This window comes from Chlorocebus sabaeus, chromosome 29 (assembly GCF_047675955.1).
Source record: "Chlorocebus sabaeus isolate Y175 chromosome 29, mChlSab1.0.hap1, whole genome shotgun sequence".
Lineage (NCBI taxonomy): Eukaryota > Metazoa > Chordata > Mammalia > Primates > Cercopithecidae > Chlorocebus > Chlorocebus sabaeus.
In genome coordinates this window covers 7,103,475-7,130,401 of record NC_132932.1, presented here as the reverse complement: position 1 = coordinate 7,130,401, position 26,927 = coordinate 7,103,475, and the positions used below count along the sequence as shown (strand labels likewise).

Sequence of the window (26,927 nt, the reverse complement as noted above, 5' to 3'; positions counted from 1 at the left end):
GTGGCTCAAGGGGGAAGATGCTTGCTAAGATTCTACTTGAGGGGAAACTGGTCCTTCCCGGATGGCCCATGCGCCTTCATTATATGAGGTGATAGTTGGCCTGCCCCAGGCCTGGCCTCAGATTTGCCTGAGAAGAATTTGCTGAACTGACATTCAAGTTCCCAAATGTGATCTAGATCACTTAAAGCCTGAGTAACACACCCAGGCTGCGGGAGGGGGCTTCAGAAAACACTTGAAGACATTTGTGATAGGGTGAAGACCAGCTTTACCTTGCAAACACTGAGATTTTTGCTTATGAAAGTGAGCCCTTAGCTGCTGAGGCTGACTGTTTGGAAAAGGCTTCCAAGCCCCCAAAACATGATTGAATGAAAACTTTCTGTAGATGGGAAGGTGGGGTGGGATTAGGATGGGATTAGCAAAGGGTCAGTGCTCTGCAGCTGTCCTACCTGGCCCTGAATTCTGACTCTGCCGTTCTCTGGGTAGGTTATGTTCCTTAACCTGTCTGCAATTTATACTAGAAGTAGCTCCCAGGGTGTACACAATTGGTTCATTCGTTCAACTGACAGCCGTTGAGCAATTTAGTGTGCCAAGCTCAGTTCTTCATGGCTGCGGATTCAGCAGTGAAAAATGCCACATAAAGCAAGGAAAGTCCCTTGACCTGAGAGGACTTCAGGTGGAAACAACACATGGCTTTTTGGGGATGCCTCAGCCAGACTGCTGATGTGGCTAGGGCACAGCGAGCAGGGGGTAGAATGGCCACTGTAGGACTTGGGCTTTTACTCTGAGTGCCATGGGAAGCCACTGGAGGTTCTGAGCAGAGGAGAGTTGGGGCCTGGCTGTATCTTAATGGAATCACTGTTGCTGCTGTTTTAAAAATAGGCTGAGTGGGCGCAGGGATGCCTTAAGAGACTGTTGCAGTAATCCAGGTAGGAAGTGCTGGAGGCTTGGACCAGGGGTCTCAGAGGGGGACCTGCCTTCAAGTTGAAGCCAACAGCGTTTGCCGCCAGATTGAATGTGATGGGAGAGGGAGAAATCACAGTGGGCTTAAGGCCTTGTGGCCTGAGCAACTGGAAGAAGGGGGTACCCTTTACTGCAGGGCATTGGTTAGGAGGATGGGCCTGGATGGGAGATTCAAGTTCAGTGTACATGTGTTCAGTTTGAGATGCTTCTTACATACCAACCTGGGATTGTAAAATATAGAACTTGAGTTCAGGGTGCTGTCTGGGCTAGAGCTATAAATACTTTGTTGGCATCCAGTTCATGCTTATTGTTATGAATACATTTAAATTTTATGTCTAACTGAAGTTATCACAGTATTTAAATCCCCTGGAGCTCTACCTTTCAAGGTTGCAGATGACTGTGATATTTGTGAACTATCCCACAGACTTGCTCAATGAGTGGTAGCTCAAGTTTGGCTAAGAGAAAATTAATTCTTTTGATACTAACAGCAGCGTGCCTTTCCTGGTGGGGAGCAAGATTTCATCATCAGTTGTGATGCTGCCCAGCAGTTCTCTAAATAGCAAAAAGGTGACTTCTCTCCCAGACTTTTGCAGCATTAGGTGAAACTGCCTCTGCTTGGGTTAGATTTAGCGTCCTGTGTCTGGGGCTCCAGTGCCTCTGTCCCGACCCACAGCTTGCAGACTGGCAAAGCAGAGCCCGAGTCTGAAGTTTTATTCAACAGCAGGATTTGTTGTGATTTCTGTGGAGACTGTTGGGAGCCAGTTAAGTCTTATATTCCTGCTTCCAAACATCAACTAAATTTCCTTTGACAATTGAGGAGGAGCTGACTCACATGGAAATGTGGTTGAAACTATACTTATTCCAACTTCAACACAGTTTGGTTTTCCTCTTTATATTTTGTGGGGTGCAGAACTATTCCGTGTGCTCTGGGAGGAGAGTCTTCCTGCACACCCCTTCGATGTGACTGGGCCTTCTTGACCTGCTCAGTAGGTTTGTGGTTGGAGAGCTTTCATCGTATTTTTTTTTCTAAGTAGTTTAACAACATTTGAACTTCTTTGTAAGGAATAAATTACTATAGATTTTTAATTTGCAATAGTTACGTCAGATTTCCTGACGTAGGATTTCCTGTAGTAGGAAGAACACACATACATACATACATGCATGCATACATACTGCCCATCTTATATGATAACTTTGTACCTGAATTTGTATTCCCTCTGAAACAGGGGAATGTAGGATTTTGACCCTGAGACTTCACTATGGAATGTGTGAATATTGTGGCTAAATTGTGGCAGTGCTGCCACCTACATCAAGGCTGGCAGTTGCTCTGCTTTGGTGAGCTTCTCTATCTGTTTGTAATGCCAGCTGTGGGATCTGTGAACGTTTTTCCACCCTGGGACATAAGCCAGTGATTTTTAAGTTTACTTCTTTGCTTTAAAAGCTAAGGGGTTTTAAACTATTTTAGTACCATTTATATTCAAAGGGAACCTAACAACAATAGCTGGCATAGAAATAGAACTGTTATGAGAAGTGGAAATATTTATTGGCCGATCACGCATTTTGAAAAATGATACATTCCGGCTGAGTGCGGTGGCTCATGCCTGTAATCCCAGCACTTTGGGAGGCCAAGGTGGGAGGATCACCTGAGGTCAGGAGTTGAGACTATCCTGGCCAACATGGTGAAACCCTGTCTGTACTAAAAATACAAAAATTAGTTAGGTGTGGTGGCAGGCACCTGTAATCCCAGCTACTTGGGAGGCTGAGGCAGGAGAACCACTTGAACCTGGGAGGTGGAGGCTACAGTGAGCTGAGATTGCGCCACTGCACTCCAGGCTGGGTGACAGAACAAGACTCTGTCTCAAAAAACAAACAAACAAACAAACAAAACCCAAAAAGATAAATTCCATGTGCAATCTTAGTAGTTCATTTGTTGATTTCACAGACATATGTATTGTGGACCCTCAGCATCTTGCCGGGTACCTTTGGTGAAAGGATTCCAGCAGCAATGAACATAATATTCCCTCTCCCAGTAGTCTTACCATTTTTGAATTCTACAAAGATAAATGTTTATAGGTCTAGCGTAGTTTAGTTAATTAGTTCAGAAGTAACGCGACTTCTCATTACAAACCAGAAGTTAAAAGTATATAGACTTATTTCAGTGTTGAAATACTTGTTTGGTTAATTGTTCCCCAGAGTAACTAACAACTAGGAAGGAAACAAAATTGGAAATTGGTGCAGCTGAAGCCCATGTGTGTATTATTTAGAAGACACTGTCGATTTCAAATAGTACATTTTAAGGAGGGTAATATGATCTTGATCATTTCATTTTAAATTTAATTGAACAGCTATGTGCTGTGTGACTTGTATGTGGTGGGTGCTAGTCTAGGACTGGAATTCAAAAGGCTACAGTATCTCCCTGCCAGGTAGAGAGGCAGGTGAGGGACCTGGCCGGGGGTGAGGGGAGCTGCAAGGAGCACCCAGGATGCCCTCACTAACTGCACTGTGCAAGTACAGTTCAAAAAAAAGTTTTATTTACTTTTATTTTTTGAGTTGGAGTCTTGCTCTGACACTCAGGTTGGAGTGCAGTGGCATGATCTTGACTCACTGCAACCTCTGCCTCCTGAGTTCAAGTGATTCCTGTTCCTCAGCCTCCCAAGTAGCTGGGATTTCAGGTCTGCGCCACCACGCCCAGCCAATTTTTGTATTTTTAGTAGAGACAGGGTTTTACCAGTTTGGCCAGGCTGGTCTGGAACTCCTGACCTCAAGTGATCCGCCCACCTCAGCCTCCCAAAGTGTTGGGATTGCAGGCTTGAGCCACCGTGCCCGGCCCAAAAAGAAGTTTTATATCTGAGTCTGTATTTTGTCATTTATGCCCAGAATGCATTTCTCCCCAGATGATCTTAGAGTAGCTTTTCTAAGTGAAACAAAACTGTATCAGTTTACCTGCTTATTATTGGAGAAATTGTGACTTTGGGGGGTACGTTCCAGTTCAAATCTGAGTGACTGATGCTTCAAATGTTGTAAAACCCCTGATTTCTAGTGTTGGCTTATTTTCCACAGCGTCTTAGTGACTGGTTCGAGGCTTTCCTAAGCTGCCTGATGTCTGAACGGTAGAGATGATTTGAATAAACTCCTAAGCATTCATTGTTAATAGAGAGTCTGAACAGAGAAGCCAGTGTCCTATCAAAATGTTCCATGTGCAGTAACAAACTTCCATATGGAAGAGAGCAAACATTGGAAACCATCCTGCAAATGACTGCATGTCTAGTCACCCTGGATGTTTTTCAGCTCTTCTAATAATCCTGGTCTGTTTTTATGTCCTTAATTGTTGGTACCTTCAGTTCGACCCAGTAAAGCCCCAGTTCTCCAATCTGAAAGTCTGTCTGTTCTCTTTAGAGAGTGATTGACTGCCTGGAGGATGAGAAGGCGACCCTCACCTTGGCCATGGCTGACTGGCTGCGGGACTATCAGGACCTCCTGCAGGTGAAGACCGGCCTCAGCCTGGAGGTGGCAACCTACCGGTAAGGATGCTGTGCTGAGTTGGTCTTGATGAAGCCATGGGGGTGTAACTTGTACATGAAGGAGACTGGTCTAGGGACCATAGCCTCTGTGGAGTCCCTGTGACTTTGTGACAAGCAGAGAGCAGCCCTTGGCATGGCCAAGCACGGAGTCCAAGGCCAAAAGGAAGAGGAAGAGTAGGGGCTAGCTTAGGTCACTGAGCAGGTATCCCCTGTATGGGAGTAGCTGAGCCTTGCCCCCTTACCTAGTGTTCGTATGTTCTGGGGACTGCTGAAGAGCTTTACACACGTCGACGTGTTGGATCCTAGGAGCTAGAGACTGTGTTTACAGATGAACAGACTTTGCTCAGAGAAGTTACAGAGCTGGAAAGTGGAGGGCCAGGATGTGTTAGTGTGTTTTCACACTACTATAAAGATACTACCTGAGCCTGGGTAATTTATAAAGGAAAGAGGTTTAATTGACTCACAGTTCCTCAGGGCTGGGGAGGCCTCAGGAAACTTACAATCATGGTGGAAAGTGAAGGAGAAGCAAGAACCTCTTCCCAAGGTGGCAGGAGAGAGAGAGAGAAAGCTCAGAGGAAACTGCCACTTTTAAAGCATCAGGTATCATGAGAACTCAGTCACTATCATGAGAACAGCATGGGGAAAATCGCCCCCATGGTCCAGTCACCTTCCACCAGGTCCCTCCTTCGACATGTGGGGGTTACAATTCAAGATGAGGTTTGGGTGGGGACCCAGAGCCAAACCATGTCACAGGATTTGGACCTAGGAAGTCTGTGTCTATCTGCCTTTTGATTGTTGCTTTGAATCTCAGGGCTCTGATGCCACCCTGTCTGGGTTTGTCCACGAACTGAATCTCTTCCAAGAGATTAGCATGGTGCATGGTGATGTAGGGCAAATGGCTTTATTTATCAAGATGTTGACTTGAATTCAAGGTAACCAACTCTGATGAAAAGGTCACAAAGGCTGGGTGCTGGGCGGGGCAGAGATGCAGTCCAGTCCCGTCCCCCTGGGTGTGGCCTGCAGGCCGGCAGAACAGTGCTCCTCCCCTCCTTGGCATCACCCCTCCCTTCCCCTGGGTGCCAGTGGGTCTTTGATTGAGGTGGTGCCCCTTATTTCCTGGCAGCTGTCATGCTCAGGACTGCTATGAGGAGCAGGATCTGTGAAGCTTACAATGGAAGGAATTTTAGAGACCCAGGTGTCCAACTTGCAGAAACGATAACAATAGCCAGCTTTATGGCGTCCTTACTGCCTGCCAGACGTGGTGCTAAGTTCTTTGCCGCTATTCTATGCTCCGAGTCAACCTCTGAGGTGGGCGCCACTCTCCCCTCTTAGAGGTGAGAGAGAGAGGCCTGGAGGTTGGAGCTGCAGGCTGGTGAGGGGCAGAGCCAGTGGGTCTGGTGCCAAACCTGTGCCATGCCCACCAAGCCATGGAAAAATGGCGCAGTGCCTGCTGCATTCCCAGGATTGTGGAACACGTGTCAGTGGAGGGTGTGAGCAAGCTGTGGAAACCCGTTTGGCAAGAGAGTCAAAGCCCTGGTCATCAAAGCCATGTTCTAGTGGTGTCTCCTTAACAGGTGGGGGAGTTAAACCTGGAGAGGTTAAGAAGGGGACCAACTCCCCTGGGGAGGGCTAGAGCAGGGACCATGCCCTGGCCTGGTTCAGCACGTCTTGTAGGCTGCCTCTGTAATCTTCTGATCATGAATTTTTTTTTTTTTTTTGAGACAGAGTCTTGCTCCATATCCCAGGCTGGCATGCAGTGGCGCGATCTCAGCTCACTGCAACCTCCGCCTCCTGGGTTCAAGCAATTCTGTCTCAGTCTCCCTAGTAGCTGGGACTACAGGTGCCTGCCACCATGCCTGGCTGGTTTTTGTATTTTTCAGAGAAATGGGGTTTCACCTTGTTGGTCAGGCTGGTCTCGAACTCCTGACCTCGGGTGATCCACCCACCTCGCCCCCACAAAGGGCTGAGATTACAGATGTGAGCCACTGCGCCCAGCCCTGATCATGATTTTTTGCTCTAAGAATATCAAGGTGGCCTGAATTGCTTTGATGTCTGTTAAAAGGGTATCTGGCTGATAAGTGCTTGTAGTTTACATTGCAGCCTGGGCTGGCCTCACTGTCTTTATTTTCTGGAAGACTTACATCAGCCAGGGTTCATCCCAGCCTCACTCCCATGAGTGAAGAGGGAGCAGCTCTATCGGGCAGCCCCTGGCCTGGGCCCCAGGAGGCTGCTAAGGGGTGAGGCCTTCCCAGGGACATGGCAGTCTGTGTAGGAGCCATGGCTTAATTGAGGAATGAATTGAGGGGTGGTCCTGGGGCCAAGGCCATGAGGGCCTTTCTGGATCCCCATTTGAGAACCTTACCGAAGCTGAGGGGCTGGTGGCCGGGGCTTAGAGAAAGGGGAAAAAATGCTGCTAGCCTGGATTTCCCAAAGCCCATTCTTGGTATTCTCCTTGGAAATCTTGTGGGGTGAACAGTTGCACAATTAAATTGGTAGGGCATTGAAACACATGTTGAGTTAGATAATCTAAACTTTAGTATGGAAAACTTGAAAACACTCAGGCTTTATTTGGGGGAAGAAAGCATTAATCAGGAATTTTTCATTTGTGAGTGACAGAAACTCTCCTCAGACTGCCACAAGTTGGAAAAAGAATGTATTACTCACATACCTGCAAGTCTTGTGCTGGTCCACTGTGTGTGTGAAGGAATAACTGAGACTGGAGTGTTCGTAAAGAAAAGAGGTTTATTTTGTCTCACAGTTCTGCAGGCTGTACAGGAATCATGGTGCTGGCATCTGCTCCTGGTGAAGCCTCAGGAAGCATGCAGTCATGGTGGAAGGTGAAAGGGGAGCAGGCATGTCACATGGCAAGAAAGCGAGCAAGAGAGGGTGGGGAGGTGCCAGGTTCTTATTTTTTTTTTTTCTTTTTGAGATGGAGTCTCACTCTGTCACCCAGGCTGGAGTGCAGTGGCACAATCTCGGCTCACTGCAACCTCTGCCTCCCACGTTCAAGTGATTCTCCTGATTCTCCTGCCTCGGCCTGGAGAATATTGGCCAGGCTGGTCTCGAACTCCTGACCTTGTGATCCTCCCGCCTCAGCCTCTTTTAAAGTGCTGGGATTACAGGCATAAGCCACTGTGCCTGGCTGGTGCTGGGTTCTTTCAAACAACCAGATCTCGTGTGGACTTACAGAGTGAGAACTCACTCATTATCACGAGGACAGCACCAAGCCGTTCTTCAGCGATCCACCCCCATAACCCAAATACCTTCCACTAGGCTCCACCTTCAACATGGAGGTCACATTTCAACATGAGATTAGGAGAAGACACACGTCCAAACCATATCACATCTTTAGTTTCAGGTGCAGCTGGTCCACATGGCAGGATGGTCTCTCTCTTCTGGACTCTTCCCACCACGTAGCTGGATGGGGCCTGAGCAGCTCTAGGCTTAGGGCCACCCAGCCTTGTGCCTGTGGTCAAAGGCGGGGGCCTCTCCTGTCAGCCTCTCCATCGCTGTTGGGTCATGTTCCTGCCTCAGAGCCCATCACTGGCCAGAGGGATGAAGGGCTCTAGAGCTTTGGGGTGGGGTCCCAGCTTCTTGTGAGTCACGTGGACTGAGACTGGGGTGGTGGGAGTTACCTCAAATCAGGCACTGTTCTAGGGCAGATGCCAGGCAGGCCTGGAAAACTGACTTCTGTGTCTGTATTAGGAAATGCGCCATGCCAGATGCATCTTTTCCCTGCAGGGCAGTTGGATTTTTCTATTTTCTTTCTGTAATAGTTATCTGAGTTAGAATCAGGAAACTTATTTTGTGTCTTGTCTCTCTGGGATGTTGAGCTCTTTCCTTCCCTACTTCGTCCTGACCTTGTTCTCCATCCTGAAAAGCCAGTGTAAACATGGGCGTCCTGTCTGAGAGTCTGGGGCCTGCCTTTTTGGCAGGGTATTCACAAGCCCATGGGCCCAGCTTTTCCAGGGCATCGATTGCGAGCTGTTTCTGCTTGCTGTCAGCAGTCTGTCAGCCAGGACAGAGTTTATTTTGTCTGTCTATGGCTGGTGTTTCCTTAACCCGATTATGGATTGATGTGGCCATTTCTAGGAATTTAGGAGCTACTCGTGCTTTCCGGGGAGCAAGTGATGGATTTCACTGTACCTCTTTCTGCTGTCCACGTTTGCATGGGGAAAATGAGGACCCCTGCCAGGAGCCTGCCTGACTGGCCCTGCCCTGCTGCAGACTCCCGGCCCTGCTGCAGACTCCCGGCCCTGCTGCAGACTCCTGGCCCTGCTGCAGACTCCCAGCCCTGCTGGGTAGGATTGCTGCAGGCCTCCCACCTCTGTGCTCTGGTTTAGTCTCGGAGATGCCCATCGACGAAAAAGACACACAGATGGTTGACTAGAACCCATTCTTTTGTATAAGCCAAAAACTTAGCATTTTTGAAAATCACCAGTGCATGTGTGGAAGACAAACCCTCGTCATCCTCAATGTGAGTCTTTTTCAGTAGTCTGCACTGCTCCTATTAGGAAGACAGATGTGACGTTCCTGTTTGTGTTAGTAGACTTGCGCTCTTCTGACACTTACTCTTTAACTAAAGTGCCCATTTGATCTCTGTAAACCTTGACCCACCTGTGGTGGCCGTTGCCCCAGAATTGCTGAGTTGACCATCATCATCCTGTGGCTTACTGGTTCTCATTCACATGCAAGGGAAGGGTCTGTGGCTCTTTAATGCTTAAAGCACATTTTGCTGGGATTTGTCCATTGTCCCAAGGACTCTCAAATGTACTGAACACTGGCCAAGCACGGTGACTCACGCCTGTAATCCCCGTGCTTTGGGAGGCCAAGGTGGTTGGATCATGAGGTCAGGAGATTGAGACCACCCTGGCTAACACGGTGAAACCCCGTCTCTACTAAAAATTAACTGGGTGTGGTGGCGGGCACCTGTAGTCCCAGCTACTTGGGAGGCTGAGGCAGGAGAATGGCGTGAACCTGGGAGGTGGAGCTTGCAGTGAGCTGAGATCGCGCCACAGCACTCCAGCCTGGGTGACAGAGTGAGACTCCGTCTCAAAGAAAACAAAAACAAAAACAAAATGTACTGAACACCTCCCAACCCAGATCTTTAGTGCTTCTAGGTGACTGTCACAGGGAAGGAACAACATTAAAGTAATAATATAATTGTATACTTGTAATTTCCAAAGAGACTTGCATTTTATAAATAAATATATAACTTAATAAAATAAACATAGGATAATAAAATTAAAACAAAGCAAACCTCGGAGAGTCTTAAGACTGGAGGTTTGCCTTTGGCCAGTACATGGCCAGTGAAGCTGCTGGCACGTTGCCTGACAGGTGAAGATGAGATCGAGACCTCTGAGCATCCTAAGACGTGCAGCACCCTCCCACCCTTTCCTCCTGCATTGCGGGTGGCAGTGAGCGGGAGCTGTGGGGCTGGGCTTGGGGCCATGGATACTGAGAAGAGAGGAGACACACCCTGCCTGCAAGCTGGCACCAGGCTGTACTGGCTCTTGTCTCCTGTCAAGAGTATCTGCAGTTGTGTGGGGCTGGAGGTACTGATCCATTTGCTATATGATCACAGGGTCTTGCCTGGAGTGTGCGTTTTATGGCACTAGCAGCAGAATGGTAAGGGAAAGATGCTCAGAGACAGGGAGGGACTGCGCCTGGGAATCTCCAGGCCCTCAAGATTCTGATTAGATTAGTGACAGGTGGAACCAGCACAGTGGTTTTAAACCTCCCCGGATGATTGTAGGTACCATCAGGATAGGGAATCCCTGGTCCAGGGCCTCACTGCTCACAGGGCGGCAGCATGCACATTGTGAGGCATTGCAAGTTTGTTGGGAATGCAGAATCTTGGGCCTACCCAGACATGCTGGACCAAAGTTGGCCTTGTAACAAAATCCCAGGTGATTTGTGCACACGCTGCTGTTGGCAGAGTGGTCCAGGGACAGGTAAGCGCTAGGTCTTCTCACAGCGGCCTGGAGGACAAGATGAAGGATGGATTGATGGAGGAGAGGGGAAGCAGTCATAGTAGGAGGCGGGGCTTACACCAGGACCCATGCGCCAGTCTGGGCTGTTTGCAGTTGCATGTGGCAGTCCCCTTAGAGCTGCATGGGGTCTGTCCGAGGTCACAGAATCCTGTGGAGCCACCTGGAGAGACCACACTTTAGAGAAGGTAATGACTTGGATTGGACAGAATTTGAAGCTCTGAACACCCCAGATGAGCAACACAACTCATTCCTTTAAGTCTTGTTTTGCAGAATCATGTCAAAACAAATAGTTTATCTAGTTGCCCCAACATTTTGTTACGAGAATTTCCAAAGATAAGAAAAGTTGAAAGAATAATGAATGTTCCATTTGAGTTATCCAATGAACATTTGACTACATTTGCTTTATCTCACGACTGTCCACCCATATCATCATCCATCTTACTTTTTGATGCATTCCAAAGTAGGTACTGTTACCTCTGACCATGAATGGGTAACAGGGAGTGACAGCTGCCTTCTGTTTAGTACCTACCATGTGCTAAGTGCTTTATAGACAGTATCTCCAGTTTTTATAGCTTCACCGAAGAAGCTCATTTTCCATGTGATGAAACCCAGGTTGAAGGAGGTTACTTACAAGGTTACACAACTCATAATTGGAGAGCCTGAGATTTTAACTTCAGGCCTTAAACCAGGGCTGTTCCCTCCATGCCCTGCTGAATGTGGAATTAGAAAGGAGCTGGATGTACTGGGATGCTGGGCAGATGATGGTACAGACCTAGTCCCTGTCCTCAGTGGTAGGATGATGATGTTTTGGGTACATCTGGGGGAGGCTGACAAGGCAGGCAGGGAGGGCTTCCTGGAAGAGGCAATGCTTGATTCTTATAGGAAGAGAAGCTGGAAATGACTTTTTGGAAAGGGTTTTCCAGGCAGAGGGAATGGCCAGGGGGAGGCCCTGAGGACTGAGCTAGTGTGGTATTTGTGACAGTGCCAGTCTCTGGGCAGCTGGGTTTTGGGGGCCTGTCATGGAGGGCCGCGTGTGATGGCTGGATAAGAGCCACACCTGCCCTCAGCCTGCTCCGAGACACTTGGTATGCAGGATATGATGCTGGCGGGGGGGGCCTGCAAAGCTACTGCCAGTGTGGGCTTCATGTCAAGGAACATGGGCTGCAGATGAGGCAGCATGGATCTGGGGAGCCTGCTGCAGGGCAGGGAACCCAAAGGGCCACCAGAGACCCTCCAGCACGAGGCTTCTGGAGCTGGGGAGGGAGTTGTGAGAATCCGGGGAGGCTTCTAGAGGGATTTGAGATGGATAAAAGTCTTGAAAGAAGGGGACATTTGAGCAGACATAGAGGAGAGAGGGAGATGGACAGTAGGGGGTAGCGTGGCAGGAGGGACACGGAATGTTGAGGTAAAAAGTCAAGCATGTTCCAGTAATAGAATGCACGTTCCTAGGAGGTAGTATCGATGGTTCGCTGCCACCTAACAGGGAAAGCTGTCCATGGGTCACCGCTGGACGGAGCACTTCAGACCAAGGTGATGAGAAGAGATTTGCAAAAGGGATGGGGATGTGTGGTTTGGGCCTTTGGGTGGTGGGGAAGTCGGGAGATGGGAATTGGACTGGCAGAAAGGAATCAGGAAGGAGCTCCAGGTGGGCAAGTTTGAATAAGAGAGTAAGTTGAGAGAGGAACGTGCAAGGGGAGTGTGGAGAGGTCTGGGAATGAGGCAGAGTGCAGGGGCCGTGCATGCTGGGAAGCCTCTGTGGGGCTTTGTGGGGCCTGCGGGGGCAGTCCCGGGGCCAGCACTGTGGCGGGAGTAGGCGGTGCTGGGGAGGCAGCGGCAGGCAGAGTGCAGGAGGCCTGCAGTGCTGGGGGGACGGGGTGTCTGGGTGGCCGCGGGGAGGCTTCCGAAGTTGCCCGCAGTCGCTAGCGCCCAGGTGTGTAGACCTGATGGAGGTGGCTGTGGCAGGAGGCAGGAGCCTGAGGGACTGAGAGGTAAGGAAATATGAGAGACGTGTTGCTGTCACTCTCTGCAGGCTAGCACAGAGTCTGCAAAGCAGGTGCTTGTGAATAGTCGGATGGTAATTGATGATAAGATGGTGAAAACCCTAGCAATGTCCAGAACCTGCAGCGTCCCAAACCCTCTCACTGCCGATGTGAAGATCTGGTCCAGATTCTACAGACTGACGACATGCAGAAGCACAGATAGAAAAGAAAACAGCCTCCCCCGACGCACACTCAGCATAGAGCCCAGTCATCAGCAAGAAGCTGTTAGAAAACATAATCTTTCAAAAAAGATACTCAATATTGAAACAACAAGTGCAGGAATACCCAGGAGTGGACAGTGCAGAAACCATAGAACAGAAGGATGCAGAAACAGTGTACATGACATGAGGCCAATCCTAGGTTTCTGGTCTGGAAGACAGACAATGCGGTCTCTGTACGAATCCAAAAAGAGGCTTTTGTGTTCTGTCTTTTGGGAGATGAAAGATATGATAATTGTTCTAAATTTCACCTGAAAGAAAAAATGGAAAGCTGGGTCAAAATGATTTTTCGGTAGAAAAATCCCAAAGGAAGCCTTCCGTCGGCAGATAGGAAAATGTAATGCAGAGATTGATTTACTGCCTGGGATCTTTAAGGCAAAAGTCCTTTTAAAAGGTTAGGTTAGAAACAACATCAAAAAATATGTTGTGTGTGCCAGGAAGGGCATGGGAAGCTTCCTGTTTCTTCTTTCTAATCCCAGTTGGCAGAAACAGCATGTTTTAATGGAGAAAAATATGATGTGGTCTCTGGTCTCGATGTAGACTGCTAATGTAGCAACACAGAGGACTACTGATGTTTACATCTCATCATTCTAGTGACATTTCTGATTGCTCCATTATTTTTAGGCCACCTGTACTTTTTCACATGTCTATTCAAAGGAAAACGTTTCTTAGGGGTTTCCTCAAGGTTTTGCAGAAGTATATTTTGTTTTGTTTTAAGTTAGATCCCACCTTTTTTGGGAAGACTTATAAAAATGTGTGAACACTGAGACTTACCTGATTGCTAGATAAAATACCTGAAGTGAATAAAATCTTGTAGTTTTAAGAATAGGGTTGGGCATGGTGGCTCGTGCCTGTAATCCTAGCACTTTGGGAGGCTGAGGTGGGTGGATCACTTGAGCCCAGGAGTTGGAGACCAGCCTGGGCAACATGGTGAAACCCCATCTCTACAAATAATACAAAAACAACCAGCTGGGTGTGGTGACACGTGTCTGTAGTCCCAGCCCCTTGGGAGGCTGAGGTGGGAGGATCACCTACGCCTGGGAGGCAGAGGTTGCAGTGAGCTGAGATGGCACCACTGCACTCCAGCCTGGGTGACAGAGCAAGATCCTGTAAATAAATAAATAAATCAAATATATAATTGAAAGGATCGACCAGTACCTTTGGTTGCTGGCCAAATAAATGAGTTAACATTCAGTTAACCGTAAAATACAGGTGATCCACAATCTCTTCCCTTGTGGACTCATTTTAGTTAGCTGGAAATCAGTTTTCTTTGGAGGATGTAGAGGAGGTGGTGATGACGTGATCGCTGATGTTTAGTGAGCTCTTATTCTGTGACAGCCATGGTTCTGAGAACTTCCTGCTTCTGGATTAGTTCCTACTGCAAACCTGTGAGTTCTCTCCATTTCAGAAATGGGGAAACTGAGTCACAGTGGGTTTGAGCGGCCTGCCAGGTCACAGAACTAGGAAGCAGCAGGCCCTAGATTTGAATCCAGACATCCTGACTCTAGAGCTGTGTCCTGCGTTTCCTCTCTGTTTAATAAGTAACGTTTGTTGATTATCTGATTTTTTTTTTCAGTCTCTAGTATTGACCTAGAGATGGCTCTGGGATGTGATTGAATACTGACCCCAGAAGGGATGCCCGGAAATGGCCCAGCACTGTCACCTTACCTCCTGTTATCCTTCCTATGAAGCCGGTGGTCGTGTCCCCTTTCCCATTCAGGTGGCATTGCTGGTCATGGGAATGGAACTCCCCGCTGCTCCCTCCCTTCTGCTCCCTGGTCTTCCCGGTGACTGACCAGCCACGGGTCCGCATCTGGGGTGACCCAGGCGGTGCCTCCACTCTGTGTGGAGCTTGGCTCCCTTTGGCACAGTGAGGAGCCAAGGGAGGCGGTTCTGCGGCTCCTCCAGCTCTGAGGCCTCCCTTTCTTCTATGTACTTCTCCACCTGCTGTTTGCTAGGAAGCACCGAGTGAACCACCCGCAGGCCCAGGCCCTGGCCCTAGCAGGTGCCCGCACAGGCCTGGCTTCTGGGAACATCCTGACAGTGCCTCATTTATGGGGCTGCACAGAGCGGTGGCCTTGTGCCCACAGTGCTGAATCACGGCAGATTGTTCAGAAATTCCATTAGGATAATCTATCCCAGACGGAGAGCCTTGCCTTGGGGCCTGCTTAGGACACCGGGTGGCTCATTAGGGCCTGGCGCCTGGCCAGAGGCCACATTACAGCCGGCTTCTGCGCTGTGGATTTGTCTTGGGCTCCTTAATGAGGCCAGGGACGTGAGTTTTCTTGCACTTTGGCTTATTTTCCTGCCTAAAGGGCCACCAACCTGTGGTGCTATGTGAAATGCCCACAATAGCCCATGACTCAGGGGATTGGCATTTCTCACAGTCCCTGAGGCTTGGGGGCAGATTTCCTCCAACCGCTCTCAAAATAACCAGGTTTGATTGCAGCCTCAGAGAACAGTCTACCCATTTCTTAAAGTGGTACAAACCTATTCCTTAAAAATGTCCCTCGCAGAGCTTTAGAGGAAATCGTAGTTTCTGGCTTCTCCTCAGAGTCTTGTTGGTGACTTCGCTGTGTAGTCCTGGGGCTGTGCGGAAGGCTGGTGGCTGCCATTGGACTGGGTGTGCCACCCTAAGCATGAACTCAATGGCCAGTGCCCAGCCGGGTGCTCACAAAGAGTAAAGGTGACATGTGTCCCTTCCTGCTAGGATCCAGCCATTGAGAGGACACAGATGAGGGACAGCTCCTTCTCCAGCAGGAGCTTCTTACTCTCATAGGAGAGCTCTGCAGGGCCATATTGGATGAAATCACAAAGAGAATTTACTTTCATTAGTATGGCCCAGAGGGTCTCTCTGCAGGATTTATGCTTTCTGAAATTTGTATGCAATACCATGGTCTCTAGCCTCACTGGGAGGCTTAGCGATATCACAGGGGAGGGGGCTGAGAGCTCAGGCTGCCTGGGTTTGCATTTTTCTCTTTATTGGTGAGCTGCGTGCCCTTGACCAAGACGCTATCTCTGCGCCCCGGTCTTCTCACCTATAGAGCGAGGATGCGGCCACAGGCCCTGGATTGGGGGTGGCTTCGACTGTAAGTACAGACATGAAAGTGACCACAATGCATGGTGCTCAGTGTCAGCCAGGGATTGTACAGGCCTAGAAAGGGGAGGCCGTGGGGCTGTATCTTGTCTCCTGAACCAGGCCAGAAGCGCCACGCAGGGCTGGTGCCTGTCTCTTGTACCTCAGGGTCCTGAACTCTATGAAGTAGATTTGGTGATGCTTTGGAATTCTCCTGGAAGAGGAGCAGAACCATTCCCCTTGGAGGAGTGGGGAAGACATATTTTTCCCTGGACAGCAACATACCTTCCGTTCTAACTTGGGCAGCTCAAGGGAGAGGCCCCGTGGTACCCAAGGTTGGCAGCTAAGCCAGGCCGGGAGGATCTGAACTGGAACCTAGTCTTTCTCCCCACACCCTACTCTAGCCCCTCTGCTGTAGGACGCCACCCCTTCTGCTGCTGTCATCCTGGGGTGCAGACCCTTGGAGCCTAGCTTTATCCTGAGTGTGCCTCTGATTATATAGACCTCAGAACTTTCTCAGCAGTGGAAGCTGTTTGCGTTCCTGGAACCTAAAATGCTTGGTCATGGGGGTGTGGGATTAATGGGTTGGTGTCCTGTTTCCTGGCTTCTGCCCTGAGCCAAGGGCTGGGGCTCTGGACTCAGGCTCCTGCCCATCCCCCATCCACACACCAGCGCTCTGCAGTCACTGCTGGGGGAGGGGGCCCGCTGTGTGCACCTTCGGGAGAGCGCCTCATGCCTTCCTTGCTTTATTCCGGCTGCCCACAGCGTTCTCATGTTCATGCGGCTCACCATGTTTAACTAGAGGGATATACAACTCGGTGCAGTTTGTCCAAGCTGCCAAGTCCCTGCTCGGGTGTGGCGGCTGCTCCGTTTTTGTGCCCAGCTCTCAGCCATAAGATGGGCATTTCTCAGGGGGCTGTGGTTCTGGATGCCTTTTGCCATGTGCCGTGCATTTCTTGGAACCGGAGTTAGTGACTTCACCTGTTGCTCTAGCAACTGAGAAACTGTTACACCCAGAGCCGCCAGCAGCCCAGGGGGTCTTCGTGAGTGACTGGCTGACAGGCATCCCGGTGCTAAGCCCCTCACCGGCAGGCTGGGTCTGCTGGGACCACTCTCTCCTCAGCTCTGGGATCTGAAGCAGTAGACATGAACAACCTAATGAAACCTCTATAATTTTAGAACTTTGGAGCAGACGTAGTCAAAAAAATCACCTCATTGGGTACTTCTCACCATTTTATTAAAGGAGATAACAGGATGCCAATTTGGATGAAGTGAGGCCCCCAGGACTGGCATTGGGAGGGTGCTACTGACGGGGCGCTTTAGCACTGCCTTTTCCATCTGCCTGCCTTCTGCTTCTTTTTGTCATCCCCAAGATGACCTCCTGGAAGGCAGTTTGAAACCGTAGATGCAGTTTGGCTGCCTTACAAGTGTCAGTCCCTGCTGTGCTCCTCGTCAGCCCTCTGCAAGCGGCCCCCCAAGCTGTGACTCCAGGAAGACCCCAGTGGGGGGTATAGCTGCTCTGGGGCCCTCTAGCCTGGGGCCCACATTTCTCCAGTGCCCCCATGCTCCTGCTCCTCTTCACCCTGGACTGAGAAAGCTTTCTAGAAGGGCTTGGCTCGCCAGTACTGTTGAAGCCCTAGCCTGGTCATTTTGTTCATTGGGCTAGTAGGGGTTGAGCGCCATGCTGGGCGCCAGGGGTGTGGCGGTGGGCAGAGCGGGCGGCCTGGCCCAGGTCTGCTGAGGGTGGTGGGTGGGCTTGCAAGCCCTGTGGTGCAGCCCTGCCCAAGCCTCCTCTTCAGGTAGAAGTCCTAAAACACGTGACACTGTGGTCATTGGCACATACCACATAATACGTTTTATTAGAGGCACTTCTTACTCTTTTATTTCCTAATGAATTATGTTTTAAAATTATTTTTACAGGGCCTTATTGGAAGGAGAAAGTAATCCAGAGATAGTGGTCTGGACTGAGCACATTGAAAACATGCCATCAGGTAAATAAAAGCTAATGATTTAACTTAGCTTTAAGCATCTGAACTGTTTATTCTGTGGCTAGCCAGCAAAGCACCATCATCTGGAAGAACGGGTTAGATATGGCGTTTAGATAACAGGAGTTCATCTCTCATTTAAGTACCAAATAGATTTTCGTTTAGTGTGACATAATTTCAGTTATGTGAAGGAGAATGTTTGGGAAGGTGCTTGATAAACTTGGTCCTCTCTTGACAGGATGCAGGAGCGGAAGGGGCTGATGGCACTGGGCAGTGTGAGGGCGAGGAGGAATGCACACGGACTCGTGTTTCACACCCCTAGAAGAGACACTCCTTCCATTTCCAGACCAAGGGGTTATGGGTGTTACACCTGTAGAGGGAGGTATGGCCTTGGAGGGCAGGCAGGCAATACTCTGGAACCTGCTACCCTAACAGGAAAGAGATATGGGAGTGGTTACATTGTTTCCACCACCCTAGGTTGGTGTGGGCAGCTCAGGAAAATGTGTCTTGGTGCCTTGAAGACTATCTTATTCAGGCCAAGAGCCTCGGGACAGGGCCCACCCTTCCTATGGCTGCAGAACTGACATAAGATAATTAATGTTCATTAGAAAGATCCTAAGAAACTGAGGGATAACTTGTTTTTTAACCTTATAAAGCCCTATCGAATCTTAAAGAGCTCTGGCTAAGCAAGTGTCGATTAAATTATGTATAGAATGTTGAGTTCACACCTTAGGCAGCATGGTTTTAGTCTTCCTTGTTTCTTTTAGGCACCTCATGGATTTGACACGTCACTGGGTTGAGAATAATATTTGGATTCTAATCATCTATAACTGGAAGGGATCTGGTCTTAGATAACATGCAGCAAATTTTCTTTCTAATTTTGAGAGGAAGTTTGAAAAAAGCAAAGGTGTTCATGGAAGGGTAGGCATTGGTCAGCCTGCCTGGCATCAGTTAACATATGACATCTTTAAAACAAGAATTAACTCCCCAGATTTCAAGATTTACTTAGTTACCTACATTTTTAACCTGTTGATACCTAAGTTTGGACATCCATCATGTAACCTAAAGAGAGGGGAGAAGGAAGGGACAGGCCCAGGAGCTCCGAGGAAGACCAACAGTCTAAGTAAGCCAGGGCCTTGCTCAAATTTTCCCAGTTGTGATTTGGAGCCGAGGGAGAGCACATGGAGGGGCTAATGGCTGTTGCTGTTAACTTGCTTCATTCATTCATTCATTCATTCTTTCATTCATTCATTTTTCAGACTTCTTGAAGGAAATAGAGACTTAATATTTGTAAACTAAATTTATTCTGGAAATTACATATTATGCCAAAAGCTTTAGAATAAAAATTACTAGTTGGGAATTTTTTTATTGGACTTTGAGCTTCTAGATAGTTCTGTTCTGTTGAATAAATGTACAGATAAGTTCCTAGGTAGTGAATTTATCAGTACTTATTAGTGTGCTTGTGTTTCTTTTGTAACGTTGCATAATGTTGGCCACTTGCCCACTAGTTGATAGACCTAAACCCAGTCTGTAATATTCCATTTTTTTTGTTGAATCTTCATTATAAATGAGATGGTTCCTGCACTGTTTCTTGGGGGTTCATCTTTTGGGGCTTCTCAGTTGGATCAGTAGGATCAGTTGACCTGAAAAGAGGAGTCTTGTAGAAAATGTCCTGGCCTGGTCTCTTTCCTGTATCTTGGGATCTGTCCAAAGGAGGCCTCTGGCCTTGGCTGCCATAAGGGGGAGAGAAGGCCTTGTCCCCGCTGAGCCAGCTGGGGTGTGGGTAGACACCGGGGGCACTCTCGGGGTGGATGGTGCTCCTGGCTATGTTCTAACCACCAGCTGCCATTCCTAAAGAGCAGTTTACCCTGCTGGGGTTTGGATACCCCAAAGGGTAGCACTGTCTGCAAACAGCCTGGAGCAAAGCTGGAAGCCCTGAGGACTGCCTCCCAAGTTCAGGATCATGACACTAAGACAGACTGGGGTGTTTCTGCACTGGCTCCGTATCAGATAAGAAGGTTGTTAAGTGTAAAAATAAAAGATCAGAAAGCTTAAAAAAGTTAAATTCTTTAATACTTGGCCCAATATGGAAATCAGTGAAAAATAAGAGTATATTAAATAGTGGAGGATAGTGCTATTTGGTGTTTAATCATGATATACTTTTAATTATAGAGCCCTTCTCTGCTAAAGTAAGTAAATTAAACTTACCTCAAAAAGCAGAAATTAATGATTTCAAAATATAAGATTGTGAAATTTCAGCCTAAAAAAACTGCACCTCTGACCTCCTTGGGATATGCATTGTGCTTTATGATTAATGTTAAGATGAGTGAGTATTTTAATATCAGTAACTGGAGAAATGCGTTAGGCTGAAGTATTTGTAGTGCTGCCTTTTATTGTAACAGGATTTTGTAAACTGCCAAAAAATAATTTGGGCACCGAATGTAACTTATTTTTATAATGAGCTTTCTGTGGTAACAGTATATATTTATTATGATGGGATGGGATTTGACTTGCAACAATACTTTTAGATGGAAAAGGGTAATGATGCCTGTCATTTTAATGAACTGTTTGTTCAATTTCTACAGAATTCAGAAACAAATCCTATCACTATACCGACTCACTGTTACAGAGGGAAAATGAAAGAAATCTGTTTTCAAGGCAGAAAGCACCTTTGGCGAGTTTAAATCACAGCTCGGCACTGTATTCTAACCTGTCAGCACACCGTGGATATCAGACGGGCACATCTGTTGGAGGTGATGCCAGAAGAGGCTTCTTGGGCTCGGGATATTCTTCCTTGGCCACTACCCAGCAGGAAAACTCATACGGAAAAACCGTCAACAGTTCAACCAATGTCAGAACTTTCTCTCCAACCTATGGCCTTTTAAGAAATACTGAGGCTCAAGTGAAAACATTCCCTGACAGACCAAAAGCTGGAGATACAAGGGAGGTCCCCGTTTACAGAGCTGAAGATTCCACAGTTGCCCGCGAGTCATACTGGGACCGCCGAGACAATGTGGCGGCAGGTGCTTCGGAACGCACACGGTCAAATGAGAGGACCGTCATTCTGGGAAAGAAAACAGAAGTGAAAGCCACAAGGGAGCAAGAAAGAAACAGACCGGAAACCATCCGAACAAAGCCAGAAGAGAAAATGTTCGATTCTAAAGAGAAAGCTTCCGAGGAGAGAAACCTAAGATGGGAAGAACTGACAAAGTTAGATAAAGAAGCGAGACAGAGAGAAAGCCAGCAGATGAGGGAGAAGGCCAAGGAGAAGGACTCACCGAAGGAGAAGAGCGTGCGAGAGAGAGAGATCCCGATTAGTCTCGAAGTATCCCAGGACAGAAGAGCAGAGGTGTCGCCGAAAGGTTTGCAGATGCCTGTGAAGGATGCTGGTGGCGGGACGGGTAGAGAGGCAGAAGCAAGAGCGCTGCGGTTCACGTTGGGCACCAGAGATGCCACTGGTTCTCTGCAGGGCGATTCCATGACAGAAACCGTAGCAGAAAACATCGTCACCAGTATCCTGAAGCAGTTCACTCAGTCTCCAGAGACAGAAGCATCTGCTGAGTCTTTTCCAGACACAAAAGTCACTTACGGGGACAGGAAAGAGCTTCCTGGGGAAAGGAAAACAAAGACTGAAATAGTTGTGGAGTCGAAACTGACTGAGGATGTTGATATTTCTGATGAAGCTGGCCTGGACTACCTTTTAAGCAAGGATATTAAGGAAGTGGGGCTGAAAGGCAGGTCAGCCGAGCAGATGATAGGAGACGTCATCAACCTTGGCCTGAAAGGAAGGGAGGGGAGAGCCAAGGTCGTCAACGTGGAGATCGTCGAGGAGCCTGTGAGCTACGTCAGTGAGGGGAAACCAGAGGAGTTTTCTGTCCCATTCAAAGTGGAGGAGGTCGAAGATGTGTCCCCAGGCTCCTGGGGGTTGGTTAAGGAAGAGGAAGGTTATGGAGAAAGTGATCTCACATTCTCAGTTAATCAGCATCAAAGGACCAAGCAGCCCCAGGAGAACACGACTCACGTTGAAGAAGTGACAGAGGCAGGTGATTCAGAGAGCGAGCAGAGTTATTTTGTGTCAACTCCAGATGAATACCCTGGGGGGCACGACAGAGATGATGGCTCGGTATATGGGCAGATCCACATCGAGGAGGAATCCACCATCAGGTACTCTTGGCAGGATGAAATTGTGCAGGGGACTGGAAGGAGGACACAGAAGGATGGTGCAGTGGGCGAGAAGGTTGTGAAGCCTTCAGAGATCCCAGCGTCTTCTCTGGAGGGGGACCTGGGTTCCACTCACTGGAAAGAACAAGCTAGAAGTGGTGAATTTCATGCCGAACCCACAGTCATTGAAAAAGAAATTAAAATACCCCATGAATTCCATAGCTCCATGAAGGGTATCTCCTCCAAGGAGCCCCGGCAGCAGCTGGTGGAGGTGATCGGGCAGCTGGAGGAAACCCTTCCCGAGCGCATGAGGGAAGAGCTGTCTGCCCTCACCAGAGAGGGGCAGGGCGGGCCAGGGAGCATTTCCGTGGACGTCAAGAAGGTCCAGGGTGCTGGTGGCGGTTCCGTGACCCTGGTTGCCGAAGTCAACGTCTCACAAACTGTGGATGCCGATCGGTTAGACCTGGAGGAGCTGAGCAGAGATGAGGCCAGTGAAATGGAGAAAGCTGTGGAGTCAGTGGTTCGGGAGAGCCTGAGCAAGCAACGCAGCCCAGCGCCTGGCAGCCCAGATGAGGAAGATGGAGCGGAGGCCCCGGCTGCTGGTGCTCGCTTCAGGCGTTGGGCCACCCGGGAGCTGTACATCCCTGCAGGCGAGAGTGAGGATGCTGGTGGGGCCCCTCACAGCTCGGGGCAGCACGCTCGCCAGGGCCCAGTGTCGGCCACTGTGGAGGTCAGCAGCCCCACAGGCTTTGCCCAGTCACAGGTGCTGGAGGACGTGAGCCAGGCTGCAAGGCACATAAAACTCGGCCCCTCTGAAGTCTGGAGGACTGAGCGAATGTCCTATGAAGGACCCACTGCAGAAGTGGTGGAGGTAAGTGGGGGAGGCGACCTAAGTCAGGCAGCGAGCCTGACCGGAGCCAGCCAGTCTGTGAGGCATGTCACGCTGGGTCCCGGTCCAAGTCCACCGTCCAGAGAAGTCATCTTCCTAGGCCCTGCCCCTGCCTGTCCAGAGGCGGGTGGCTCGCCAGAACCTGGCCCAGCAGAGTCTCCTGCAGATATGGACAGATCGGGGAGGCACAGCACATTTGGCTCCAGACAATTTCATGCTGAAAAGGAGATTATTTTTCAGGGCCCCATTTCTGCTACAGGGAAGGTTGGTGATTATTTTGCAAAAGAAGAGTCAGTGGGTACCCAGACTTCTGTTAGGCAACTCCAGTTAGGCCCTAAAGAAGGGTTCAGTGGGCAAATCCAGTTCACTGCTCCACTTTCAGACGAGGTGGAGTTGGGTGTCAGAGGAGATTCTGTACACATGGAAGGGTTGCCAGGGAGCAGCACATCCATCAGGCACATCAGCATCGGGCCTCAGAGGCATCAGACCACCCAGCAGATAGTTTACCATGGGCTGGTTCCCCATTCGGGGGAATCTGGTGACTCAGAGAGCACTGTGCACGGAGAAGGCTCAGCAGATGTGCACCAGGCCACTCATAGTCACACCTTAGGTAGACAAACCATTATGACTGAAAAGAGCACCTTCCAAAGTGTCATTTCTGAATCTCCTCAGGAGGACAGTGCAGGGGACACGTCAAGGGCAGAAATGACATCGGGCGTTAGCAGATCCTTTAGGCACATTCGACTAGGTCCTACAGAAATGGAAACCTCTGAACACGTTGTTGTCCGTGGACCCGTGTCCAGAACATTTGTGCTTGCTGGTTCAGCGGACTCCCCTGAGCTAGGCAAGTTAGCAGACAGCAGCAGAACGCTAAGACACATTACACCAGGGCCCAAAGAAACTTCATTTACCTTTCAGATGGATGTGAGTAACGTAGAGGCGATCCGCAGCCGGACACAGGAAGCGGGAGATCGCGGTGTGTCTGACCGTGGTGCCTGGACAGACGCGGACAGTAGGAATGACCAGGCAGTTGGCGTGAGCTTTAAGGCCTCTGCTGGGGAAGGAGACCAGGCCCATGGAGAACAGGGCAAGGAGCAGGCCATGTTTGATAAGAAGGTGCAGCTCCAGAGAATGGTAGACCAAAGGTCAGTGATTTCAGATGAAAAGAAAGTTGCCCTCCTCTATCTAGACAATGAGGAGGAGGAGAATGATGGGCATTGGTTTTAATAAGCAGAAACATTTTGTCTTAATGGCATCCTGTTGGCGACATGCCAACATCCAAAGGCCTTAACTTTAAGAGGCGGAGGGAGTCTATGAAAATCTCCCCTTTTTTACTTTCTTAAAGAGTACTCCAGGCAGTGTCAATTTACTTTATAGTTGATCCGTAAAGGTTTCCAGTTAATTCGTGCCTTAAAAGGCACTGCAATTTTATTTTTGAGTTGGGACTTTTACAAAACACGTTTTTTCCTGGAGTCTTCTCTCCACTTCTGGAGATGATTTCTGTGTTTTGCACCTGGTCACAGACATGGCTTGCATCTGTTTGAAACTACAATTAATTATAGATGTCAAAACATTAACCAGATTAAAGTAATATATTTAAGAGAAAATTTTGCTTGCATGTGCTAATATGAAATAACAAACTAACATTTTAGGGGAAAAATAAATACAATTTAGACTCTTTCTAAAAAGTCTTTTCAAAAAGAAATAGGAAATAGACTGTTCATGTTAAAAAAAATTCTTGCTAAATGATTTCATCTTGAGGAAAAATTTACTGGCCATATAGAGTGAAATTCATGTTAAGACTTGAATGAATTGCTTTCTATGTACAGAACTTTAAAAAATACAGTATGTATGGAGAGGACAGCTGTAGTCCGTTGTGATATTTCACATTCTGTTTGCACAGGTTCCCCGGCACTGGTAGGGTAGATGATTATTAGGACTCACTTACAGTACCATTTCAGTTTTTTTGGCACTAGGTCATTAAGTAGCATACAGTGTGAATACCTTTTTTTGGTATAGCCTAAGTTCTGGAGTGGCCAGTTCCTATCAGACTGTGCAGACTTGAGCTTCTCTGTACCTTAGCCCTTAGCACTCAAACATTTAATTTCACTGGTGGGAGGCAGACCTTGAAGACAATGAAGAGAATGCCGATGCTCAGACTACAGCTGGACTGGCAAGCTGGCTGTGTACAGGAAAATTGGAAACACACAGTAGACCATGCCTCCTGAAGATGCCTTTCCCCACCCTTCATTCATGGGATGCAGGTCTTTCTGAGCTCAAGGGTGAAAGATGAATACAGTAACAACCAGGAACCCACCTCACGGAAGCCTTTTTTTGCACTTTCAACAGAAGTCATTGCAGTTGGGGTGTTTCGTCCAGGGCAACCATCTATTAAATAGAAGGATGTTTTGGGGGAAGGAACTGGATCTCGCTCCTGCAGCCCAGCACTGAGATACCCAGGACGGGCCTGGAGGGTGAGAAAGGCCCCCATGCTCATGGGCCGCAGAGTGTGGACCTGTAGGTAGGCACCACCAAGTTTAAGATACTGGGATGAGCATGCTTGATTGGATTCGTTTTATTTTACACTTGGGTATTGTTTTAAAGTTTTCATCTGTAAAATGTGGCATCATATAAGAAGAGTTTTGCTAGCAGCACAGCATTTTTTTAGTCCAGGCTAGCTGCTTTCACATAATGCTGTCTCAACTGTACTTCCTGTAACACAGTATCATAGCACTGACTGTAGTGCACTGAGGAATAACAGTCTGAGGTAGCACCACCCTCAGGCAGGCTACAGTGAAGGCACTGGAGGGTCTTCCCTCTCAGATTCACCTGGAGGCCCTCAGACCCCCCAAGGTGCACGTCTCCCCAGGTCCTAGTAGTGGCTACCCCAGGTAGTTTCCGGAGAGTGCATTTTCTTCATTGATAAGTGGAGGAGAAATGCAGCACAGCTTTCAAGATGATATTTTAAAAACACCATGAATCAGAGTATGGAAAGAAAGTTGATTTGAATTGCAAGTTTAAACCTTTGTTGTCCATCTGCCAAATGAACTAGTGATCGTCAGACTGGTATGGCGGTGACTGCTTTGTAAGGTTTTGTCGTTTCTAATACAGTCAAAGATGTGCTGATTTTGTTTTAACTGTAACAGGTAATGGTTTTTGGATAGATAATTGATTGATGAGAATTTGGTCAAGGTGACAGTCTCCTGTCTGATGACAAGACAGACTGGTGGTGAGGAGTCTAAGTGGGCTCAGTTTGATGTGTCTGGGTTTGTGACGTGTAAATGGAAGCTGATGTGAACAGGTAATTAATGTTATAACCCACTTCTATTTACTTTGGGAAATATCTTGAATCTTAATTGTCATCTGCAAGTTTGGAACACATAACTTCAAGAAGTATTCTGCCAGAAGTATTTATAAGTATGGAATCATGAGCTATTGTTGGTTGCTAAATCTGTGAATCACCCAGGAGTGTGCCCTTGACATTGTAACAGGTCACCCCAAAGCTCCATGTCCTTTAAAACCAGTCACTCTGGACACAAGAGAAATCAACTTCGTGGTTGGATGGGGCCGGAACACAACCAGTCTTTTTGTATTTATTGTTTAGACAAAACAGTACTCACTGAGTGTTTTTCAGTTTCCCACTGGTTGTTTTGATATTGTTTGTTTAAGATGTATATTTAGAATGGCATCATCTAAGAAGCTGATTTTGCTAAACTCCTGTTCCCTACAATGGGAAATGTCACAAGAATGTGCAAAAATAAAAATCTGAGGAAAAAACCCACATTGTTCTTAAAGAGAATGAATATTTTCAGTAGATTTTGATGTTTCCTTTAAACTCTAAATAAAGAATCTACGTGTTTACACGCATGTTTTTAGTGTAGCAGAGAATTACTGGGCAGAATATATATGAAAAGTTCCAGTTTTCTAATTCCTCCCCCGAATCAGAACTCAATATTGGGAGCACAGAGCTAGAAAGCACGGCAGATAGAGCATAAGCCAACTGGCTTGTATTCAGATACACACTGGACAATTTGTGGTAAAAATGTCATCATCACAGCCTGAATGATTAGTGGCAGTAGGGTACC

The 26,927-nt window shown here is 48.2% G+C and overlaps 1 protein-coding gene across 2 annotated transcripts in view; it reads left to right on the top strand.

Moving 5' to 3' along the window:
- Positions 1-26,709, top strand: part of SYNM (synemin) — a 30,730-nt gene extending 4,021 nt beyond the window's left edge. The window contains exons 2-5 of one of the 2 annotated variants that reach the window (XM_007990535.3): positions 4,357-4,481; positions 17,728-17,798; positions 20,378-22,824; positions 23,761-26,709. In XM_007990535.3, the coding sequence (XP_007988726.3) occupies positions 4,357-4,481; positions 17,728-17,798; positions 20,378-22,824; positions 23,761-24,069 (2,952 nt within the window). In that variant the 3' untranslated portion in view covers positions 24,070-26,709. Of the gene's footprint in view, positions 1-4,356; positions 4,482-17,727; positions 17,799-20,377 lie in introns of both variants that reach the window. The other variant, XM_007990534.3, reaches the window with a different exon arrangement.
- Positions 26,710-26,927: the final 218 nt, after the last annotated feature.